At 30.3% G+C, this 22,588-nt stretch overlaps 1 protein-coding gene across 2 annotated transcripts in view; it reads left to right on the top strand.

Moving 5' to 3' along the window:
* Positions 1-22,588, top strand: part of LOC107997992 (attractin) — a 140,839-nt gene that overhangs the window by 14,919 nt on the left and 103,332 nt on the right. For both annotated transcript variants that reach the window (XM_017056969.3, XM_062085603.1), the window contains exons 2-12: positions 150-497; positions 1,359-1,540; positions 1,936-2,327; positions 3,092-3,690; positions 3,819-4,302; positions 4,639-5,050; positions 5,152-5,295; positions 5,365-5,514; positions 5,602-5,989; positions 6,171-6,402; positions 6,855-22,325. In XM_017056969.3, the coding sequence (XP_016912458.1) occupies positions 150-497; positions 1,359-1,540; positions 1,936-2,327; positions 3,092-3,690; positions 3,819-4,302; positions 4,639-5,050; positions 5,152-5,295; positions 5,365-5,514; positions 5,602-5,989; positions 6,171-6,402; positions 6,855-7,100 (3,577 nt within the window). In that variant the 3' untranslated portion in view covers positions 7,101-22,325. The remainder of the gene's footprint in view (positions 1-149; positions 498-1,358; positions 1,541-1,935; positions 2,328-3,091; positions 3,691-3,818; positions 4,303-4,638; positions 5,051-5,151; positions 5,296-5,364; positions 5,515-5,601; positions 5,990-6,170; positions 6,403-6,854; positions 22,326-22,588) is intronic.

The following is a 22,588-nucleotide window of genomic DNA, read 5'->3' as shown; positions in this document are numbered from 1 at the left end:
TAAATATCTGTATAATATTGATCAAAAGATTTGAATTTATCGTGGTATATTTTATCAGCTCCATCTCTTTATCATTGATGTCGATAATAATCTATTATGCTTTCATCGCGAACTATAGAATTGATGAAAGGATTCGTTATCGTTTACAGACTGACGGAGCCGACGGGAAACATCCACGACGGTATCGGGAATTACACTGCGGACGTAAAGTGTTCCTGGCTAATCGAGAGCAACCCAAACTCCACGATACGGATGCACGTGGAGCAATTCGCAACGGAATGTGGTTGGGATCATATGTACATTTACGACGGTGACAGCGTCGAAGCGCCGTTGCTTGCCGTCTTCTCTGGATTGATGCACAAAGATGGCTACCACATACGTCGCGTTCCGGAAGTGATCGCGCGTTCCGGAAGCGCGCTCCTTCACTTCTACTCGGATGTTGCTTATAACATGAGCGGTTTCAATATTAGCTATAAGATCAATGCCTGTCCCAGCAGGTGAATTTTCATTGTTTGTAAAATTTTTCTTTTCTTCCTTTTTATTTTTTGGATTTTCTTTTATTTATTTAGAAATTTTATATAATATCTATATATTCTTTTTAAAATTTATTTTCTTTCTTTATATTATATAATTTATATTCTTTATATATTATATAAATATATTCTTTTTAAATTTATTTTAAAAATTTATCTAGAATATTTGTTTATTCATTATAAAAAATTAATTTTTTTTATAATGAACTTATTGGGATTAGAAAAATTGTTTATAAAATTATTGCTTAAAATTTAAAAAAGTATTAATTGAAAAAAATATATTTTTATATAATAATTAATAATTATTAATTTGATAATTTTAGAAAGAAAAAAATTCCTTTTTTTTACTTAACAATTATTTGAAGTTTATATAAAAATCTTCAACATGGAACACTCTCATATTTAGTTTTATTTGGTACTAAAATTGTTTTTATTTCTAATTCATCATATTTCCCAAAGCGCAAAAGAAATCCCTTTAAAAAAAATTAAAAAAAATAATAAACGGCGATAAAATTTTTTTAAATTGAAGATTACTATACTTTAGAAACTATACTTTAGATGTATATTGCTAAATAAAAAATAATCATCTAAAATCCTATAATCCTTCATTTGTTTCTCTTGCATTGATCATTTTTTTGTAATGACATTTGTCTAAATTCAATCAGGCAAACATTTAATCTATCCTTGTGTATAAATACGATAAGAGCATGTTTACCATGGCGTTTAGAATCAATATATGATAGCTTGGCTTCTTAGAAAGATTTGTGTAGAAAGATTTTTTTTCAATCTTTTTTTTCTCTTGTACATATTTTTCGGTATTCACAGGTATTCGCACATCGACTGTTCTGGACACGGGGTTTGCATTGATGGTGTGTGTACATGTGATGCCACGTGGACCGGTGAAGCCTGTGAGATTCAAGTTTGCCCGAACAACTGTTCCCATAGTCATGGACAGGGTGAATGTAATCGGGAGAGTCATCATTGTGATTGTGTGCATGGCTTCAAGGGTGAGATTTTCTATTAAAAAGAATTAGCTGTATTTTGGAAGACTTGATTAATTTTGTTCTATATTTTTATGAATGTTTGAGAGAATTGGATAATTATATATAATTTTATGATTTTTTTTTTGCTTATGGAAAAGGATATAATTAGTTAGTTGTTTTTGATTTATGAATAGATTGCTTAGCTTGTGATGGAAGAGTGTAATGATAATGGCAATAATGTAGTAATTGTATAATTTAATATAATGTAGTAATTTAATCTGTAATTCAAATTTGTATAAATTATTATATAAATATACAAATATATAATTATATTATTTAATACATATTTAATTATAAAATTATATTAATTTATTATTATTACATATTGTATATTATTTATTAACTTCATATTTTTTCAGGCTCTGATTGCAGCCAAAGAAGCGACCGTGGATTCTGGGAGAGCGTATTGTATACTGACTTCTCACCTGAAGGTTCGGCTAGTCATTGCTCTATCGTTTGGAAAGATTCTTTATATATAGTTGGTGGTGAAAGCTTTCATCGCGCCAAAATGATTTACGTGTATGATTTCAATGGAAATGTTTGGGAGACCCCTCATGTCGAAGGGAAGGTTCCTCAACCTCGATACGCTCATTCGTGTATACTTTTCGGTGATAAAATATTCATGTATGGTGGTGTACTATCTAATTCTACGGTAACCAATGAAATCTGGGCATTTGATGTATCGGCGAAAGTCTGGGAGAATGTAACCGTACACGACAACAGCAACAAAACTATGCGTGGTCCTTTAAAGGTGATTTGATAATTTCCTTCATGAATTCGTTTTTGTATTTTATAAATTTCTATAATATTTTAAGTTAGCTTTAAGTATGTATATATAAGTTTTTATTTTTTTTTATTTTTTAAATAATTAGAATTTTTCTCACTTAAAATTATATTAATAAATATATTAATATAAAATATATTATAATTATATTATATTATAATAAAAAATATATTAATATAATTATCATATTTGCTATATCTATCTAATTTATATATTTTTTGATTTTTATTAATTTTGTTTGATTATGTTTTTTAATTTATTTATAGTATTTTAGTTGTTTTTTTATATTTCTCTTTTCATTTTTAATTTTTTTCCACAAAAATATATATTTAATATATATTTTTATATATATTTAAATATTTCAAAGAATTTCATTCTATTCTTATAGCTTTTTAATCTATTAAAAATAAATAGTTGAATTTTTTTAAACTTCATCAAATAGATGAAAAAAGAAAAAAAGTAAAGAGAAAAATATTATATAAATCATTGGAATTTCTTGCATAACTATACTTAACTACTGTTAAGAAAACAGAAGTCTATTATAAAATGTTGCAATCTTGGTCTTTAATGGATTAATGTTGCAATTGATGTTAATCAAATATTTTTTCTCATAAAATTCATTATGTGTGCATAATGAATATCTTACCATGCTCTAATAATTTTTCTAGCAATATATTAAATATATTAAACCATGTTGAATGTGCGTGTTTTTAATGCGTTATTTTACACAGGTAGCCGGGCATTCTGCAACTCTGGTACAAAATCATGGAAGAAAAGAAAAAATGGTGGTAATATTCGGATATTCGCCTCAATATGGTTACTTGAATGAGATTCAAGAATATCATTTGGGCACACGTGAATGGCAAATCGTAGATACAATTGGATTTCCTGTGAAAGGTGGTTACGGGCATAGTTCTGCCTATGATGCACTGACAAATCTCATTTATGTATATGGAGGATACGTATCAGAATCGCAGACCACACAGGTCTTAACTAGTCGATTGTACTCTTATGATCCTAATTTTCGTCAATGGACATTGCTTACGGCTGCCCCATCAGCTCGTTTCTTTCACACAGCTGTGTTCATTTCTGGTGGTTTGATGATCGTCTTTGGCGGTAATATGCATAACGATACGCAACATTCGGATGGAACGAGATGTTATTCAGCGGATACGATTGCATATGATGTCACTTGTGATTCCTGGCATCAATTTCCTATGCCTAAAGAGATGACCGATCTGCCCAGGTATGGACACAGTGCAACTGTGTTTGAAAAATCAATGTACATCTATGGGGGATTCGATGGACAAATGTTGTCTGATATGACAAGGTAGAATATTTATACAGTACGTCTATTATATATAGTATTATTAATTATAAATAATGTAATAATAGAGAAATTTTTATGCATTTCAATTAATAGAATAAGAATAAAAATTTATTTGTTATATTTATTAGGTATACTCCAGGAAATTGTGAGCATTTAACAAATCAGAATCATTGTTTAAATGCAAGGACAGGCGTGAAGTGCGTGTGGGACAAAAGAGAAAATCGATGTATACAGATCACCAAGATATCTCGACACGTGCTTCTTAACGATGACATGCATGATGGAATTTATATGAGATGTCTGGACGATACTCCTCCTCGCGGGATGACATCTCACAAGGAATTATGCAAGTTGCTTACGGATTGTGTGGCTTGCGTACAAACATCATATAATTGCATATGGTGCGGTAAGAGTTGCTCGCACGAGATTTGCCGAGACAACGCTAATGCACCTCCGACCAAGGCTATCAGTGATCTAGAACAATGTGATGCTCACACAGCCATTAAATGTTTGCAGTTGCATACGTGCCATGCGTGTTCTAGTAATCCACACTGTATCTGGTCTTGGTCAAATGGACCTGATCGATGTAAACCATATTCAAAAGCTCGAGAAGTAAGTACTTGGTAAAGTTGTTGTTCTATATTTGCTATTATTAGAGTAAGTTCGATGATGGTTCAAGTCTTACCATTCGCATTTATAATTACATAGATAAAATGAAAAGAATATTTAATGTTATAGTTTGGTAGAATCACTCTTCCATCTTTTTTCTGTAATCATAGATATTCATTAAAGAATTTTGCATATATAGTGATTTATTAGATAATAGAATTTAGTTGTTTTGCAAGATTAGTAAACAACTAATTTGTTACCAACTATGCTTTGAATATATATTTATACATATATGTAAAATATATAAAAGAAAATGAATCTATATATAAATATTTACAGCAAGTGACCATTTTAAATGGAACTATTCAAGCACAAAGATTGTCCATAGATTCTTGTCGCAGTCCATGTGTGGACTATACTTCCTGTAAAAATTGCACAGAATCAGATTGTATTTGGTGTCAAAATGAGAAAAGATGTGTGGATAAAAATGCATATCCTGCAAGCTTCCCTTATGGACAATGTCGTGAATGGACAACGGTTGATTCAAAATGTCATCCCACGGAAACGGGAAAGGAATGGTGCACGTTTTATTCATCTTGTGCAGCGTGTCGATCTGATCCTGGATGTGGATGGTGTGATGACGGTTCTGGGACAGGAAAAGGATTATGTTTGCCAGGTGGAGCTCGTGGTCCAAGCAGTAAAAGCTTGGATACTTGCTCAATCGAACGATGGTATTTTACAAAATGTCCTAGTAAGTGCATTATAATCAAATAATAAAATTGATTGTGATGTTTAAAGATGATTGCACAATATGTGTAAGCATATACAATTCTCTTTATATTATAATTTTAGCTTGTCAATGCAATGGTCACAGTAAGTGTCTTTCGAATAGCAGCATATGCATTCAACCATGTGGAAATTTAACTTATGGACCTCATTGCGATAAATGTATTCCTGGTTACTATGGAAATCCATTAAATGGAGCCACTTGTCAACGTAAATTCATTCTATCCTACGTAATATAATTTTTCGAATAGATTCTTAAATTATATTTTCTTGTTACAGCATGTTTTTGTAATAATCAAGGCACGCAATGTACCAGTGAAACGGGTAAATGTTTTTGTACAACGAAAGGCATTATAGGAGATCATTGTGAACGATGTGACGTGTCTAGCCTTTATCATGGAGATCCTACTAATAAAGGATCTTGTTTTTGTAAGTTCTTTTTTAATATTTCTTTTTTTTTTTTCATTCATTTAATATTTTAAAAGATACAGATTTCAATTTAAAATTCTTTTACAGACGATTTGGCTATTGATTATCAATTTACATTCAATTTAAGTAAAAAAGAGGACCGTCAATACAGAGCGATTAATTTCAAGAATTCTCCGCCAAAACCTGATATTGATGCAGAGTTTTCCATTACGTGTTCCGTTCTGGCTAAAATGAACATCACGGTGAAAAGAGCAAACACACCGGAAATGCCAGTCATTCTTGGCGCAAATTGCACAACCAGCATGTATAAACATCGTTTTATTAAAGATGGTTATGGTTTCGGTAGTGAGAACAATAACACATTGACCACATTCTATGTGTATGTGTACGACTTCCAACCGCCGGTGTGGATTCAAATTTCTTTTTCACAATATTCCAAACTCAACTTGCAGCAATTCTTTATAACATTTTGCACGTGAGTATTTGAAACTTGATGCCAAAATAAACTAAATATGTAGATGAATGTATTGATTATCTGTGTTATGTGTAGAAATTAATAAGATCAACGACATTTTGTTCATTATTTTTTTTTTTTTCAAAATTTCCCACGCTTTTGTGTTGTCCTAAGCCTCAGGCAGTATTTACTTGTAAACTAGAGATTACATGCCTAGGTGCTTCCTCGCTCTACTGTTGGTGGCTGCTGTTCTTTGGAAAATCAAGCAAAAATATGATATGTACAGAAGAAGACAGAGATTGTTTGTAGAAATGGAACAAATGGCCAGTAGAGCGTTTAGCCAAGTTTTGGTAGAAATCGAGAGGCGGGACATCGATAATTCTGATTCGGAGCGAAGTGAGTCCGAATTAATAAATTGCCGCAAAAAGAAAAAGGTTAATATTTAATTATTTAGCTATATAAAAAAATCATATATGAAATATATATAATAACAAAGTCAATAAAAAATATTAACATATATATATATATAAAATTATAGATAAATATTTAATTTATAATATTTAATTTATAAACATTTTATTTATAAAATAAAATTATTAAAATCTATTTCCCGATGAAATTCTTAAAAAAAAAAGAATTTAACGACGAAAATTTAAATAAAGGCGCCACTAGCGCCATTGATTTCGATATTATTTGCGATTTTCGATTTTTCGATATTTCGATAGTGCTTGCGATTCTCGTTCCTTTATTTCAAATTTGTCGTGAACTTCGATGGACGCGGATGCGTTGTCGGGAATTTATCGCGCGTGTCGGGAATTTTGTAAATAATAAATCGTGTGTGTGTGATTTAGTGTCATGTGATTTTTTTTCGTGAATATTTTTGCAGGATGCCCCTAGTCCGATCGCATTGGAGCCCTGTTGTGGTAACAGAGCAGCGGTCCTGTCGTTGCTAGTCAGACTGCCTACTGGTGGTGAACCGTACACTCCGGCTGGTCAGAGCGCCGGTTTAGCCGTAGCGTCTGCGTTAGTTACACTGGGTAGCCCGCGGAGGCCATCTCAGGAATTGACGACGAAAGAGCCGACAAAAACACGAAAGTCTGCCAGTCAACATCCAGATTCCACTTGCATTTAGCGATAAGGGCGTGAAAATAGAGACACCTTAAACATAAACTACGCCATGGGTGACTATGAGCCTTAGATATATTTCTGTGATCTTGCCTTAGCGAATAGGCAGGACTGTTCAACAGTTAAACTCTTCAAACTCTGATCGAGTGAAGTGTGTAATACATTATTATTACAATTTTTTTTTTCGTTTTCGTTTTCGTTCGTTTCGCGATAAATATTCGTTTCGTTTCGTAAAATCAATTGGTGAAACTATAATAACAAATTCGACTTCCCGAAGAACATATTTCCGAGGAGAATTGCATCCCATCATACTCAAAGGGTCAGCTAACTGATTTGAATGTACATGTTGGATTTTCGATGCGAAATGGGGATCAGCCATTTTTTGTTCAACCAATTTTTGGTAAGTAAATTAGTACATAAATTGTTTGCGTGTGGCGGTAACACGCTTGGCTGACTTGAGATTTTTTTATCATTTTATTTCTTTCGTTTCTACGTGACAATGTACAGTTGTATATAGATCTGTTATGCGATTTATTTCTTTCGTTTAGTCATTGCGATCGAACGGAATCGAGTTCGTTCCGCAATTATCGAAGTGTCTTCGAAAAGGGCTATAAAAAAAAACCGTATGTTGTTCTTTATTCGAGAAATGAATTTCGCGCGTAATAAAGTTGATACGTGCTGCTCTCTGTACGAATTTCAACGAATTCGGGCGAGAGGTCGCTGAAAATTGGCGGGTGATTGAAAAATGAAATATCGGAAAATTCGATTTGCCAGATGAGGTTCGAACTTAATTTTCGTTCTTCGTTTTGTAAACTTGTGTAAATACATGTATGGTTGTATATCCGAAATGAAAATCACGATACAGACGAATTGTACAGATATAAATTCGATTTGAAAGAGAAAGAAAGATAACAAAGTGAGGAATATATAATTTTTTTTGTGTATTCATATCTAATAAGCGGTAAAGATTTAATTCTAAATTAAAGGAAATGAATAGGAGTGAATCGTTGATATTTTGAATATCGTATTATCTTTGTATAATCTTCGTATTCTATATATCTATTGTGCCAAAGCATTTTTTGATATTGGTATCATCATTAAAAAAAAAAATATCAAAATATCATTGGTGTAGATACGAATTTTTATCAGCAATTCAATCTGTTTGAAAAGATTATTAAAAAAACGATGAAATATGAAAGTCAATTTCTTTCACTTATCTCTATTCATTTCCATAGAGACAAGGGTTCGCTATACGATCGAAAAATATAAAACAAAGAAATGAATCATCTGAAGATTTTTTTTTAAATACAACAAAATAATAATTTCTATCGTATAGCGTTCCATGTAATTTTAATGTATAACGAACTTAGAAAAAAAAAAAAAAGAAAAAAAAACAAAAGAAAAGAAGGATGTGGACGTTGCAATAAACTGAAAGAATCGCGGTAATTTTTCGGTCGACGATACGGTTTTCGTTTTGCTACAAAGATGGCGGTGCTGGTTGTTTCACGTACCAAGCCTAACCTCAAAATGTTTAAACGGGCAAGAGAAAAGACAAAGGAATGTATATGTTATGTGGCTGTGGTTTATTTTTTCATTTATATTATCGTTCATTTATATTACCAATATATATAAATTTCTTATATTTTTGCGTGGCCAATAAAAGATAGCTGCTTCCGTTCTGAAATTTAGAATGATCTCACGTTCTTACTTCCTGTTCTGAATATGGAGGCAGCTCTTACTATTACGTGTTCCATAAAGCAAATAAAATATAGAAAAAAGGAGAAACCGTTTTATATCATAGCAAAACAGTTTCTTAGAACTTAAAAAACCTCCAGCACTTGCATAGCATACGGACAGAATATTCGTGTATAAGTGTCGTCTAATTTTAATTCCTGTAAAAATCGAATTTTTTTAATGTGTATTTTACCATAATGTTCAAAATTGGAGGGCCGACTGCTTATTAGTCCACACTGAGATAAGAAATAAGAGAAAAATGCTGATTATAATATTTTATATTTAATTATCTATTATAGAATATTTTATTCAATTTTTTTTGTTACTTATTACAATTAGCTTCCAATGCTCAAGTTTATTCTGTATGAGTAGACGATCCTCCAATACTGTGCATGGTATAAGACTTGAGTACATTAAGAGTATCGTTTTAGCTTAAGCTTTGGTCACAAAAGATGAGAGTGATATAGATTTTTTTTTTTAAATCATTGTACAGCACGGATCAAGTGCAATGTATTTTGTTTTACCATGTATAATACTCATCAATGTTTCTTTCATTCTCTCTACTGTACTCAGAGTCTCTTTTTGTGAGGGTGCAACCAGATGCTAGTCAATGTGGTTGTACGTGATTTAAATTGACAAAGTTACCCACCATTTTTCAAAGTTGCTTCTATCACTTTGTTAAGAGAAAAAGAACTATTTATTCTTATTCTTTGATTATGCTCTGGTTGCATTCACTTAGAGCATAGTGTATATTTTATATTATTATCGTAAAGATAATTTAATTTTTTTTTATACAACTGTTTTATTTTTGTTTGTTTTTTTTTTTTTTTTTAATGGAATAATAGGAGTGCGTATTCCCTCCTCCAGTTCTTGTTTTGAAATCAAATTTTTTATTATTTTTTTGTGCAAAAATTTATAATTGTACATATACAAGTATAAATAATGTTACGTTATATTTAAAGAAAATAGGATTATATTCGATATATTGCTCAACTTTTGAGTAGATTTCTTCTTAAATTGCGCTTAATAATTTCTACTTTATTGATTTTTTTCTTTCGTACCTAGGGATATTTAGATTTTGTGTTCATTCGAAGGAAAAAGTATTTAAAATATTAAAAAAAAAAAAACGAAATGATATAGATTATATTTGGGACATTGTTAAGGAAAGACGATGCTTAGATCGACGAGTATTTCTCATTCTTGTACTCTTCTTCTTTTTTTTTTTAATCCATATGTATTTATCGAGTGTCTTGATACTGCCATTTAACTTCTATGATCTATTTGTCTTCGAATTCAAAACGATTAGGATCCACCCATTTAATCGTTAAAACTTCTTGCTGCTTGAATTTCGTTGTATGTATGAAGTAATATTAGAAAGTAGAAATTTCGCTTAAGGAGACAGTGTCCAAAAAGCTTTGCCAGAATTTGGTGCCAACTCCCATTATTATTTCAGTCTTATCATTTATTCTTCGTAACATCTTGGCTCCTCGTTAACACCGAGTTTCTTGGCAAATGTTTCTGTGCTCGAAAATTTTTTTTGTACCCTTAGGAAACGATGTCAAGATGGTTATTAACATTTTTTTAATAAACGAGATTTTTAATTAAAGTATTCTAAATTATTTGTGGTCATGTTCGAATTTAATCTTCAACAAATATGATTAAAGACAAGAGAAATTTTGTCATTTCTTTTTTTTTTTTTTTTTGCTTGTTCAATAAATACAGCAATTATCGAAAAATTGAATTGAAAAATATTATAGAGAGTAAAATAGATTTTTTGTTGAAATGAAAAAATGAAAATTAAATAATTTGAATTCAATCTATTTATTTTAATCATAAAGATAATTAATTAAAAATTGAGGAATATGTTAATGCTGAGGCATGATCTTGAAAATTCGACTGATTTCTGCCAGGCTGTAGCTTCCATAAGTGGAATACTTAATTTTCAGGCAGCAATGGAGTTAACTAGGCCCTAAACTAAGACGATATCGCACACCATTGTTGTTCATATATTAATTGTGTCAGGATTATGAATGATTTTAAAATTTATATTCCGTCTCATAATGATCCATAGATTTATTGTGATTAATCCACGTTCCTGTGAATTATCCACAGAATTAATTCTTAACTACTATGATTCTAAAATATCCCAATAATAAAATTAATTCTGAATTTATGAGTTATATATTACAAAGTTGATTCTAATTAATCATTGTAAGATAACATCATGTTATTTGAAAATTATACAATTATACAATTAACAATTATAATTTAACAGACTGCAGATGTTAATTCAATGGTATTAGAAATTAAAAATTTTAAAAAGATTTATATAAGATATAATATCATTAATGTAATATTTATAATAATCTAATATATGGAACAGCTTCTTATATAAATCATTTTTTTTAAAATATGAAGTTGCATAAACATCCTCAACTCTACTTACAACATTAGGGGTACTCTAACATCTTAGCAGTTAAGAATTAAACACAACCTCAATAAAGAGACAAAGATGAATAAAAGTTGAAAGATAAATCATCAAATAGTAATGATTAAAGTTCAGTCAACTTTCAGTCATATAATCTATGTAAAATATCAAGTTTCTTAGGTGGCATAGTCGATTATATTGGAAGTATGTAGCTTAATTGCGGCGTTTCCCAAATGTCTTCGAATTATTTGTAAATTTTATAGAGCAAACATAGAGGCATCGCCATCATTGACGTCTAGTGTTGATTCTCGGCCAAAGGAAACATGCAGTTTTAATGTTTAACGTTTGTAGAAATATCGAATATAAAGATTCGATATTAATTCAGGGGAATCATCGTATCAAAAATCATTGATACGTCCATTGTGGAATTTTGAGGGGATAAGATCTGTGTCTAGGGCCTAGATCAAGGTGGATTTTTTTAATCCTAAAAATTCTAAGATCTGTGGGATTTTCAGCATCTTTTACGATCTCTAGAACTTTTAAATTTCGAAGATTTTTGGATCTTTAGGGTTTTTAAAACCTAGGATTTTTAGGATCTCTAGGATCTTGATAACTTTTAGAATCTTCAGAATTTGGATGAACCTTAGGAATCTTTATGATTTCTAGAACTTGTAAAATATTAAGGATTTTTAAGATTTCTAGATATTTTAGAATCTTTAAAGATTTCTTAGATTTCTAGGAATTTTAGAATCTCTAAGAATCGTTTAGGATCATAAGAAATATTCAGGAACTTTAAGATTTCTAGAATCTCAAAGATTTCTCTAACTAAAGTATCCCTAGATTTTCGATGATCGCTAAGACTTTTAAGATTTAAAAAAATTTCTAGGCTTTTTAAAATTTTTAAAACAATTAGAATATCAAAGATCTCGAACAGTAAGACTTATAGAAATTCCAAGATCTCTGAAATTTATATGATCTTTACAATCTGTAAAATTTTTTAAACAATTTTTAAAACTTTTAAATTCTCTTAGAATTTTTTATTTATTTTATATTAAAAAAATGAGAAGAGAATCTAATATTTCTATAATATTTGATGATTCTCAAAAATTTTTTGAATTTTGGAGGAATCTTTAAGATTTTTAAAATCTGAAACATTTTTTTACTTATATTTCGCATTTTTGCAAAATTTAGGATCTTTAAAATTTAGAATCGTAAAAATTTTTTTGGAATCTTTACGAAATTTAAAATTTTGAAAATTTCTAAAATTTCCTTAAGATCTTTGGAATTTTTATAAGTTCCAGAATTTCTAGGATCTATAAGATTTTTATGATCTCAAGAATCTTGGGAAAACAATCTAGCTAGCCCATTTAGGCCCTTGAGAATACGCCGCGACACACATAGACACGACTGCTCGTCCATCACAGAAACAGGACAAAGAGATTTTATTGTTCGATTAACGTATGATTTTTTTCTTTTTTCCTCTTCTGTTTTGAAATTATCGACGAGATTGATTGAAACTTTTTATTCGTAACTCGCGTGGCGTAGCCAGATCATTGTATCTGGCGATTTAACGTTTAAGAAATACTTAACGTATCTATAAGTAGGTAGGTATATTATAATAAACGAGTATAGCTTGCAACAACAACAATTTTTCTAGGACACAATCGAAAATATTTATTTTTATTCAATCGTAAGCGTAAGGGTAACTCTTTGATAAAATGATAAAAAAAAAAATAAAATAAAATAAAAAGAAATAAAATGAAATGAAATGAAATAAAATAAAATAAAATAATTGAAGGAAAAAATGCTGAAATATTAATTATTAAAATATAACGGGAGAGAGAGAGAGAGAGAGAGCGAGAGAGAAAGAGAGAGAGAGAGAGAAAGAGAGTATGAGTGAAAAGAGAGTATGTGATGAAATTGTATGCAGTGAGAGTCAAAAGTGAGAGTACACATTTTGAAGACAAAGAATTTATTTGATAAATCTTACATTGTATAAATTTGAAAAGATAAAAACAATTTATAATAAATATAAATTAATAATGTAAAAAAATATAAGTATTCCTAATGTATCATATTTGAGATTGTATGATACCTTATGTAATAATAATTATTATACAATATAATAATTTGTATACATATATAAAACGAGTTTGATTATATTTATTAACGATTATATAAATTATTATATATTTTTAGCAAATAGTTTTACCAAACAATTTTATAATTTAATAAATATCATTTTTTCAAATGTACTTTTACTTACACTTTTCACTCTTTAATAACACGTTTCTCGGATCTCTTTCTTTCTCTCTCTCTCTTTCTCTCTCTCTCTCTCTCTCTCTCTCTCTTTCTCTCTCGTGTAACTCCTTTTAAAATACAAGTATACATACCTAAACACAACATAACACAAACATACACTCACATTTTAACACTGTGTGTTCCCATTTGTGTGTTACACGTATGATAATTCATCCGGTGATAATTGTGTGCAGGATGTTATCACTGCCTTGTTGTCATACTTCTCATTAACGCCATCTGTTAGGAAGAGAGGAAACACTCCAATTGTCAGGGTTCACGGTCTTTCTCGCGTTTCAAGTGGAAATGACCCGTCACTGGCCCGACTTGGGATTCGTTCTTCGAATAAGATTCTAAAGATACACGACGGTGTGCTAAATACTTTTGTCGCGTTTTTAAATACCGGTGATCGTGAAATATATTTATACGTACCGTCCTCTCTAGGTTGAAGGCGAATAGATTTTTTTTTCTTTTTTGGTATCGTATTATAAATTGATATTGGACAGATAATAATAATAATAATAATAATAATAATAATAATAATTTCGTTTAGTATTACGAAATATATTGAAATATACGCAGAATTTTTTTACTTTTAATACTAGATGGATCATTATATAATTTATTTAAAATTTGTAAATTTTAAAAAATGAAAGAGATCGTATTGCATTATGTTTATAATAAATTGTTTATTTTTTAGTGAGAAAATTCGTTTCTAGATAGTTGGAGGGATTCGATGTAGTTTTCGCTAGTAAAAAATAAATTTCAACGAATGTACGCTCGTATTTTTCTGCTAGAAAATTCAAATTGTGAAATTACGAAAACTATGGTGTGGTATAGGAAAAAGAATAAAACACGATCATTAGCCATGTGAGCGGATAAAAGGAGTGGAACGAAATTGTATTGTATCACGGTAAACGAGACAGACATTGTTTAAATAAAATTGATATACACAAAGTTTTTTCATTCTTTTAAATTATTGTTTAGAATAAATTCAAAGTATAGATACTTGGAAGAATTAAATAAAATTATTTATCCAATAATACCCGATATCCATTATAACGTGATGTGCGATATTCATCGAATATTTATTTCGCAAACAATGCTCAATTCTTTATTTTAATTCTTATTTCTTTCGTTTCAAAACATTCAAAACTTTCAAACGAAATCCAATAAATCTCAATTATTCCCATTATTATAGGCCAAATCTCAATATCAACCCTCACCAATTTTTATTCATTTCTCCGTTATATATAATTCTTTCCATCCTCTTTCTTTTCTCTTCTAATTATATTTATAACCTCCATAACTCGTAATCAACTCGTTTGCGCATTAATCTCAATCATTTCCCTTGTTATATGAATCCTTTGTTCTATGGGCAAACAACCATCACCAAATTCCCTGCTCCTCGATCCAAAATAAATTTTTATAACCCTTCTTCCCGCTTCATTTCACTCTTAATCGCACGATCATCCTTAATAACGTTTCGCTGATCATCCCTCTTCGTCCATTCCATCCAAACATTTACATTTTCACCATTACCCCCACCATTTCGTCGTGAAACAAGGGGGCGCAAAGACGTTTCCAGGGCGTCCAAATCCTCCAGGTTGGGACAAAGGGTTTTAATAAAATGTCGACGTCAAACGAGTCGTAGGGAGTCGTGGTTCAGGTAGGACAGGATATTAACCCATCCGCGACAGAATTGCGTGGTGGAGGGGATGAGAGAGAGAGGAAAGGACGCAGTTTCTGGACGAGACGGGTTATACTTCCTGTCCTATCTTCCCTCTTTTTCATTTTAGAGACAGTTTTCATCCCGCAAATGGACGCGTATATCTTCGACGAAGGATCGACGAATCAAATTAAAATAAAAGAGTTGGAAATAAAAGAGGGCGCTCCATTAATTGGAACCGAGATTTCCTCTTCTTCTTATCCTTTACGATTTTGTTTTTTTTTTTGTTACACAATTTCGACATATTTTTAACTCTTATGTTGGTTTCATTTTTATTGAGAATGATTTTTTTCAAATTTTTCGTGTATTCTCATTTCATTCTAATAATGATGCTAATCATTCTTAAAATTTTTGTTTGAAATAAACCTATCTTCTCTATCTGGCTTATTGTTTTATTATTATTTTGTAAATTATATATAGTTTATATAAAATTGAATACATGTAAATTGAGTTTGAGTTATGAATAATAATAAGTTTTATTAATATATTATAGAATTTCATTTTATTCAGTTTTAAAATTCGATGTTTCTAGAAATTTCTAGGGAAAAATCGATTTTGCAGATCCAAGGAATTTTATATATTGCTATGCGATTTCGAGTATCGGACAATTTATATTTTTTTTTTAATACAACATATTAAGAATATAATAAAAATATCGATTGGAACCTACTTAATAAATTATAAATTAATTTACATTATTTAGAACTTAATAAACACTCTTCGACCGATATTTTTATCAATTTTTCTGTTTATTTTCACTGTTACATTTACCAGTATTTAAATCCATCAATCAGGTCAAACATTCTTAAACGAGAATAAAAAGAACTAAAAAAAAAAAAAAAAATCAGTAGATGTTGGCCGAAAGATTAGCAAGAAACGAGAAGGCGAGTTTGTCCAATAAAAATTGAAACGATCCTCCTCCTCAAATATTTTCTTTCCCCTAAAAAAAGAAAAAGAAAAAGAAAGAAAGAAAGAAAGAGCAACCACTAGATGCTGAACAAGCGATATCCGGAAACTCGTTTTTCACGAAGTCGAGAGGTTAGGTTAGGTTAGGAATCGACACGGTTACACGCCGATTTTTCTGCAAACGCGATCCCCATTGTTCCTCTTGTTACTTGGATGTTTTCTGCCATCATCCGTCTATGTTCTTTTCACCATTTCATTTCATCCCTGGATTATCGTATTGTCAGCAAGTGACTCGTCTCGCTTTATAACAATCGTCGTTGTTATCTCTGTTTGGAAAAAAATAAGAGAGTTTCTCTCGATGATGAAATGCAATCGTGAATAGTTTTTGTCTATTGAAATTTTGTATCGAATTATTATACGTATGGCTATAAAGTAGAAAGTAGAAAGAAATATTTCGTTCGAAAATTTATATCTATTTAAATTTCTATATAGAAATCTATAATGGGAATGAATATAAGTATTTAATTAATTCAGTTTATTTTAATTACGATTCTCAAAACAAATAAATAAAGTTTCAAAATTCGAATGCAGTCAAGTTGATGGAAATCGTTCGAATCGAAATATCGAAAAGTACATGTTACATGTTGTTGATCAATCTCTTACAACAAATTATCGTTGGAAGAAGCTTAGTTAAGGCGAATTACTTTGACAGAAGCATATAGGATCTTGAACGAGCTTGCCTCAAAGACACGTCGGAAGTGCATTTGATTAAATTTTAAATTAATTTCCAGTCGTGAGTACGGGAAGTTGAATAAATTTTGTATCATGGGGTATGAAACATTGCAACCAGATCTGGTATACATATACAGTGCACGATAACAGGAATAATTTCTAAATACCGTGATTTAAACTTATTCTGCCTCGTAATTTCATATCCGTGAAATTTCACGGATAATAAAATATATAAACGAGCTCCATAATAAGTGAAATGAAAAGAAAAAAAGAAGAAGAAGAAGAAGAAATTTAATTGACAGAGAATAAAGTGAAGATACAAAAATTAAATAAGGAATAAAAAACAAAATAATAAGATAAATATAAAATATCTATGGACAATAAAAAGTATGATACAGTAGAACAATTTACAGAGGGACAAGTTTGGTTAGGTTTGAGGAAAATTTCTCTCTGTAGAGAGAATCGTGACCCATATTGTAACCAAGTGAAGATCGGGGAACAAGCAAAAAAGGCTATCTATTTTTAAATCAGATTTTTAAAAAATTTTTTCTCCCTTTCTATCCAACTTAGTTTTTATTTTTGGTATAATTACGAAATTATCCTGTCATGGAGATTATCATCATATAAAGTTATTAAATGTTCTGTTATTTATTGACACGAACCTCATTATTAATTACAGTTACTGATAACAATCATAATTCTGTGCCGTGTTTGCGTTACACGTTCGATACCTCGGATTACAAACGATCGATTTCATGTGTATCGTGCGTTATTTTCATAAAGGATGGGCGTTTCGATGGGAGAAGAGGGTGGTTGGATTATGATAACGCGGTATAATATCTACAATGGGATAGGATTTATCCACGCTTGTATATGTAGAATTTCTTTGTCAGAGCATCCGATTAATCTCGAATTCGATTCTATTCTATTCTCGATGCCTATTCAACGTTATAACATTAACCATTAATTGGCAGAATATTTTTTTGTTCAAACTCGGAAGCGACTTCAATCCTTCACCATTTGTATTAATTTTCTTCTATCTTTTGCTTTTCTGTACATATTTCAGAATTCTTGCATAAATTGAAAAGTATGAGATTCTCACTTTGAAGATCTCATAATGAAGATTCAAGATCACATTCGAAGTTCCTGAATCTCTATATCCAATAAAAGTTGAAATATCTTCAATCAAATTTACATGTTAATTTTTAGAAAGAAATTTCATTCACAAAATTGGAAATTTACCGTTCAATTTCGAATCGGAAGATAAAAATTTAATGCAAAAAAAAAAAAAAAAAAATCTACGTCAAATTTCGAAATGGGAAATAAAATATTCTAAAAATTTTCGAGCACGAAACATCAACACACGTGTTACACGTATACTCGTGTCATATTTTGCGTTGTTGCCTTCGAAGCCCGCATCATCCCTTTCACCACCACCTCCCCTCCCCTCCTCCCCGCCATTGACACAGCGAACATTCCTCGGCGGAATATCTCCATATCCGTGAAAGCCCCCAAGATCACAGCGATTTTACGTGGATAAATTTCTATCACCGTTGCTCCATACACAACGCAGCCTTCTCTCGTTTTCTCTCGCATCGAAGTTATATAATCGGCCGTTTTAATCCGTGCGTTCGATCGGCGGGATGAAAGCAAATATTTTCATTGTTCCGGAAACAATATCGGCGATGAAAATCATGCGCGAATAACGAGATAGATTGGACGCGGTTTGGGAGGGAAAAAAGAAGAAAAATAAAAATCGCGTATAAACAATGCGATACGCATAGTCAGATCTTTCTTTTTTAATCTTTATATATATATATATGGATGCGTTGAGGAAAATGATATTCTTTTTGTTCGAGGATATTTGGAGGAGTTTTCGAATAAATATTGTGGGCGTCGAGAATTATTTTTTTTTTTTTTGCGAAATTATTAATTAGGTGATATAAAGAGAGGAGTAATTTAAACGTATGAAGGAATATATATTTGGTATATTGATTTTATCAATTATTTCTATTCGTTAAGTGAAATTTGATTTTAATTTCGCATCGGAGGAATAATTTGTAAAAAATTGTTCCCGTAAATTTGATTTTCTATTTAAATTTTCAACGTATAATTACATTTCGCGGGATATACACGTGATCTGTAAATTCTGCAATTGCATTACTAGGCTCCAAAATTAATTCTTGTGTATTCGTAAAAATAGTGATTTTAAATATTGTTAAAATAATTCGTTCTGGAAAATAATTATCCGCGAATACGAAAATTGATTCTTTGATTATTATTATTTTTAAAAATTATCCATCATCCATTTATTCATTCGCTTTATCAATGGCGCATGAATTTCGTTCGACGAACTTCAAAATTGCTCGAGCTTCAAAAAATCGAGGTGAATCGTCCAATTAGTCGACGAGAAGTGTAGCCGAGAAATATTCAGTGAATTTTTCCTACGGAATTTTCTTCCCCTATTTTCTCTCTCTTTTTTTTTCGTATACGAAATGTATCTACTTCGTGTTATTATTGTTATTCTTCAGAAAATAGATGAAAAATCTGAGATTAATGTTATTAACACATCAAAATTATATATTTATACATGTAAATAATAAATATATAAAAAATAGCATTAAAGCAGTATTATAAGAATAATTAAATGTAATTATGTTTTTATCTGAATAAAAATCAATTTTTTAAAAAATTTTAATAGAATAACTTTAAAATTATTTAATTTGTTTGATAGTTTCAATGTTAATATAACTAATCTCTGTGCTTTTTGCGTGTTTCTATTGAGTTTCAGATGTCTAGAAGTTTAGAAAGATCGTTGCTTCTTGTATATTTTAATCCTTAAATACTATCTTTGGATGAAATTTCACTCTACTATCTTTATTATGTAATTTTCTTAGATATGATAGGTTTTAAGTAAATTGAATAATCATTCGAGAAAAAACTATTATAATTTAAACTGAGATAGAATTTTCTTCATTTATAAAACTTACAACGAAGCTAGCAATGAAAAGCAATGTATCGTTCTAATTTATTATCTCTGATAAATATTTTTTTATATGGTTAAACGGTTTTTCAAAATAAATTCGTTAAACAAATGTATGCAACAGGCGATGAGTAAAAACGAATTAAAAAAAGAAAACCAAACAAAATGAAAGATATAATAATTGAAAACAAAAACAAGAGAGACCAAAATTATTTATTGAGATATGATGCGAGATATTATTTGCAATAATTGAATTATTTTCTCGGTGGACAGATTTCCATGGTGAGAGATATTAAAGCCATGGAGGGCGGGCAGAGAGAAAAGCGTTTTCGCGCGATAATTATGCGAATCCGTTTGTCTGATCCTGAGAACCGAACAGATGCTCACTCTCGGCAATTTAGTATTAAAACAATTCACCTCGCTGCCGGCGATGCTTGCTCGCTAAACTTTCAGTAATTCATCTCTCAATATTGTTGTTGCGATATTTCCACGCTCGACCAATCCCTAAAAAAAGAGGAACTGAAATATCGTTTCAAAACGAATAGAGGATGAGGGAGGAGAGGAGGGAAGAGAAACTGTTTTAATCTTCGTCGTACGAACGTTAGGATCGCAGAATGTGAGATAATTAACTTCGAGAAATCGAAAATCCTAATTTTGGATATTGATTTTTGATTGATACAAAGAAAAAAAAAAGATTGTAAAAAGAAACTCAAAATAATTATATCTGACATGTATATGTTTCACGAGAACTAACCTAAAAAACGCATTACAGTTTTAAAAATCTCATATTTTATTCGCGCTAAAATTTTCCATCTCCGTATAATCCTCACCTATTTACCTAATCTCTCGAGTTCATCGAGATATTACTAATTCCTTCAGAAGCCGAAACTTCCGTCTAACTTTCGAACGAATCGCGAATACCCGCCGTTTCTAATTCCAACAATTTGGCACGGCAGCCAGTCGCTAATTCCTGAAAACTGGATCGCTCGTGCTGCCAATAGCATCGTTCGTTAATTATATTGCTTGTTCTTTCTTACCCATCTTCAATCTCGCTTATCTATCTCCGTTCTCTCGGAGAAAGATGGCGTCCTCCAGATGTCGCTTTATCGAAATCGTGGCGCGCATGCGCGATATCGTATCCAGAAAGGAAAAAGTAGGATATCGAGAAAAGTTTTTATGGTAAGGGGATATATATAAATTTATTATAAATATTTTTTTTTTTACCAGAATAATGGGGTAATAAGGATTGCAACATCTGAATTTTTAAATTATGCAAGTTTAAAGTTTTGAAATTTTTAAGATGCAGTTAGGTTAGAAAACTTTTACTTTTTATGATAGGAACTATATATATGCAGTTATCTTGCAGATTTTATATTATAGTGATATTCAATGTCTGTTTGGAATCAATTTTTGTGTATTCATTCTTGTGTTACATTCTTTGTTATAGGAATTTATTAAATTTTTTTCGAATTATAAAAATAGAATGATTAAAATTCAATTTGAATTTTATAGTTAAAGTTTTAGTGTGTACAGTATGTAATATATATGTTATAAGCGTTTTTTATTATTGATACAGTTCATTAATACAGAAATTAAGAAAGATATTTTCAAATTAATAAATAATTGTAGTAATTTATCTATAAGATTGTTGCGTGAAGAAATAAATATTCTACTATAATAATATTTAATTTATCAATTTCTATTATATTTCGTTATTAATTAATTAATAAAATTAATCCTCGATTGTGTGATATGACATTTATTATTTAATTTTTCGTAATATTAGTTAAAACTTATAATTTATTAAAACTTTCTAAAATAATATTTTACGACAAAGTTAGTTCGTCTAGTGGTGATATAAAAGTTTTATTTAGTGCAGTGTTTAAATTGCAATCTGTCTGGGAAACATAATTCGATACATAATAACTTTTTCTCCTAATTTCGTTAAAATAAAATATTAAATATCATATAATAATTTCACGATAAATAGAGAAATCTCTAGAATAAACAATATATAAAAATATGAATTTTTGTATTACTTATTTTATTTTTGCTACGTTTTCATATATTTTTAGAAAAAACTTTTACGTTATAAATTAATTTTCATATATTCGCGAACTTTCAAAGATTTTTCCAATTATCATGATATATTTTATAATATAGTAAATTCATAAATTGGTGGATAATAAACAAGCTGACAAGCAACCAACTAACTGTACATATTTGAGTTCTTTCATCTTAGAGGCTGAAAGAGCAAAGGCAGACCTTTCCTGTACCCACTCTTAGCACAAAGAAAATTACTTTCATCGTTCTCAAAAGCGAGGAGCAGACAAGCCGTGCAACGAAGTGGATAATTCCATCATGGTCCACCTTGAAGAGGTACCGGAAGCTATCCTCAAGACGTCGATGGCGGGTTCATCCGGTGAGTAACGATATTTTATGGCTTACCAAACGAATTTCAATGCGATATACTTGCTTTTTATATTTGCATGTTGCTTCACGCGTTTGCTTGTGAAATATCTATACTACGATTATTAAAAAATCGAAGAGATTGGGGATTTTTATCTTTAATTGAAAAATCTAGAAAGATCCTCCAGTTCGAACGTATCGACAGTTATTGCAAATTTGTTGATAACAGAGGTATTCAATTATTATATACAAATTCTGATATATACACTCAAAATT

The sequence above is a fragment of the Apis cerana genome, linkage group LG15, assembly GCF_029169275.1.
Source record: "Apis cerana isolate GH-2021 linkage group LG15, AcerK_1.0, whole genome shotgun sequence".
Classification (NCBI taxonomy): domain Eukaryota; kingdom Metazoa; phylum Arthropoda; class Insecta; order Hymenoptera; family Apidae; genus Apis; species Apis cerana.
This window is presented reverse-complemented; position numbering and strand designations above follow the sequence as displayed.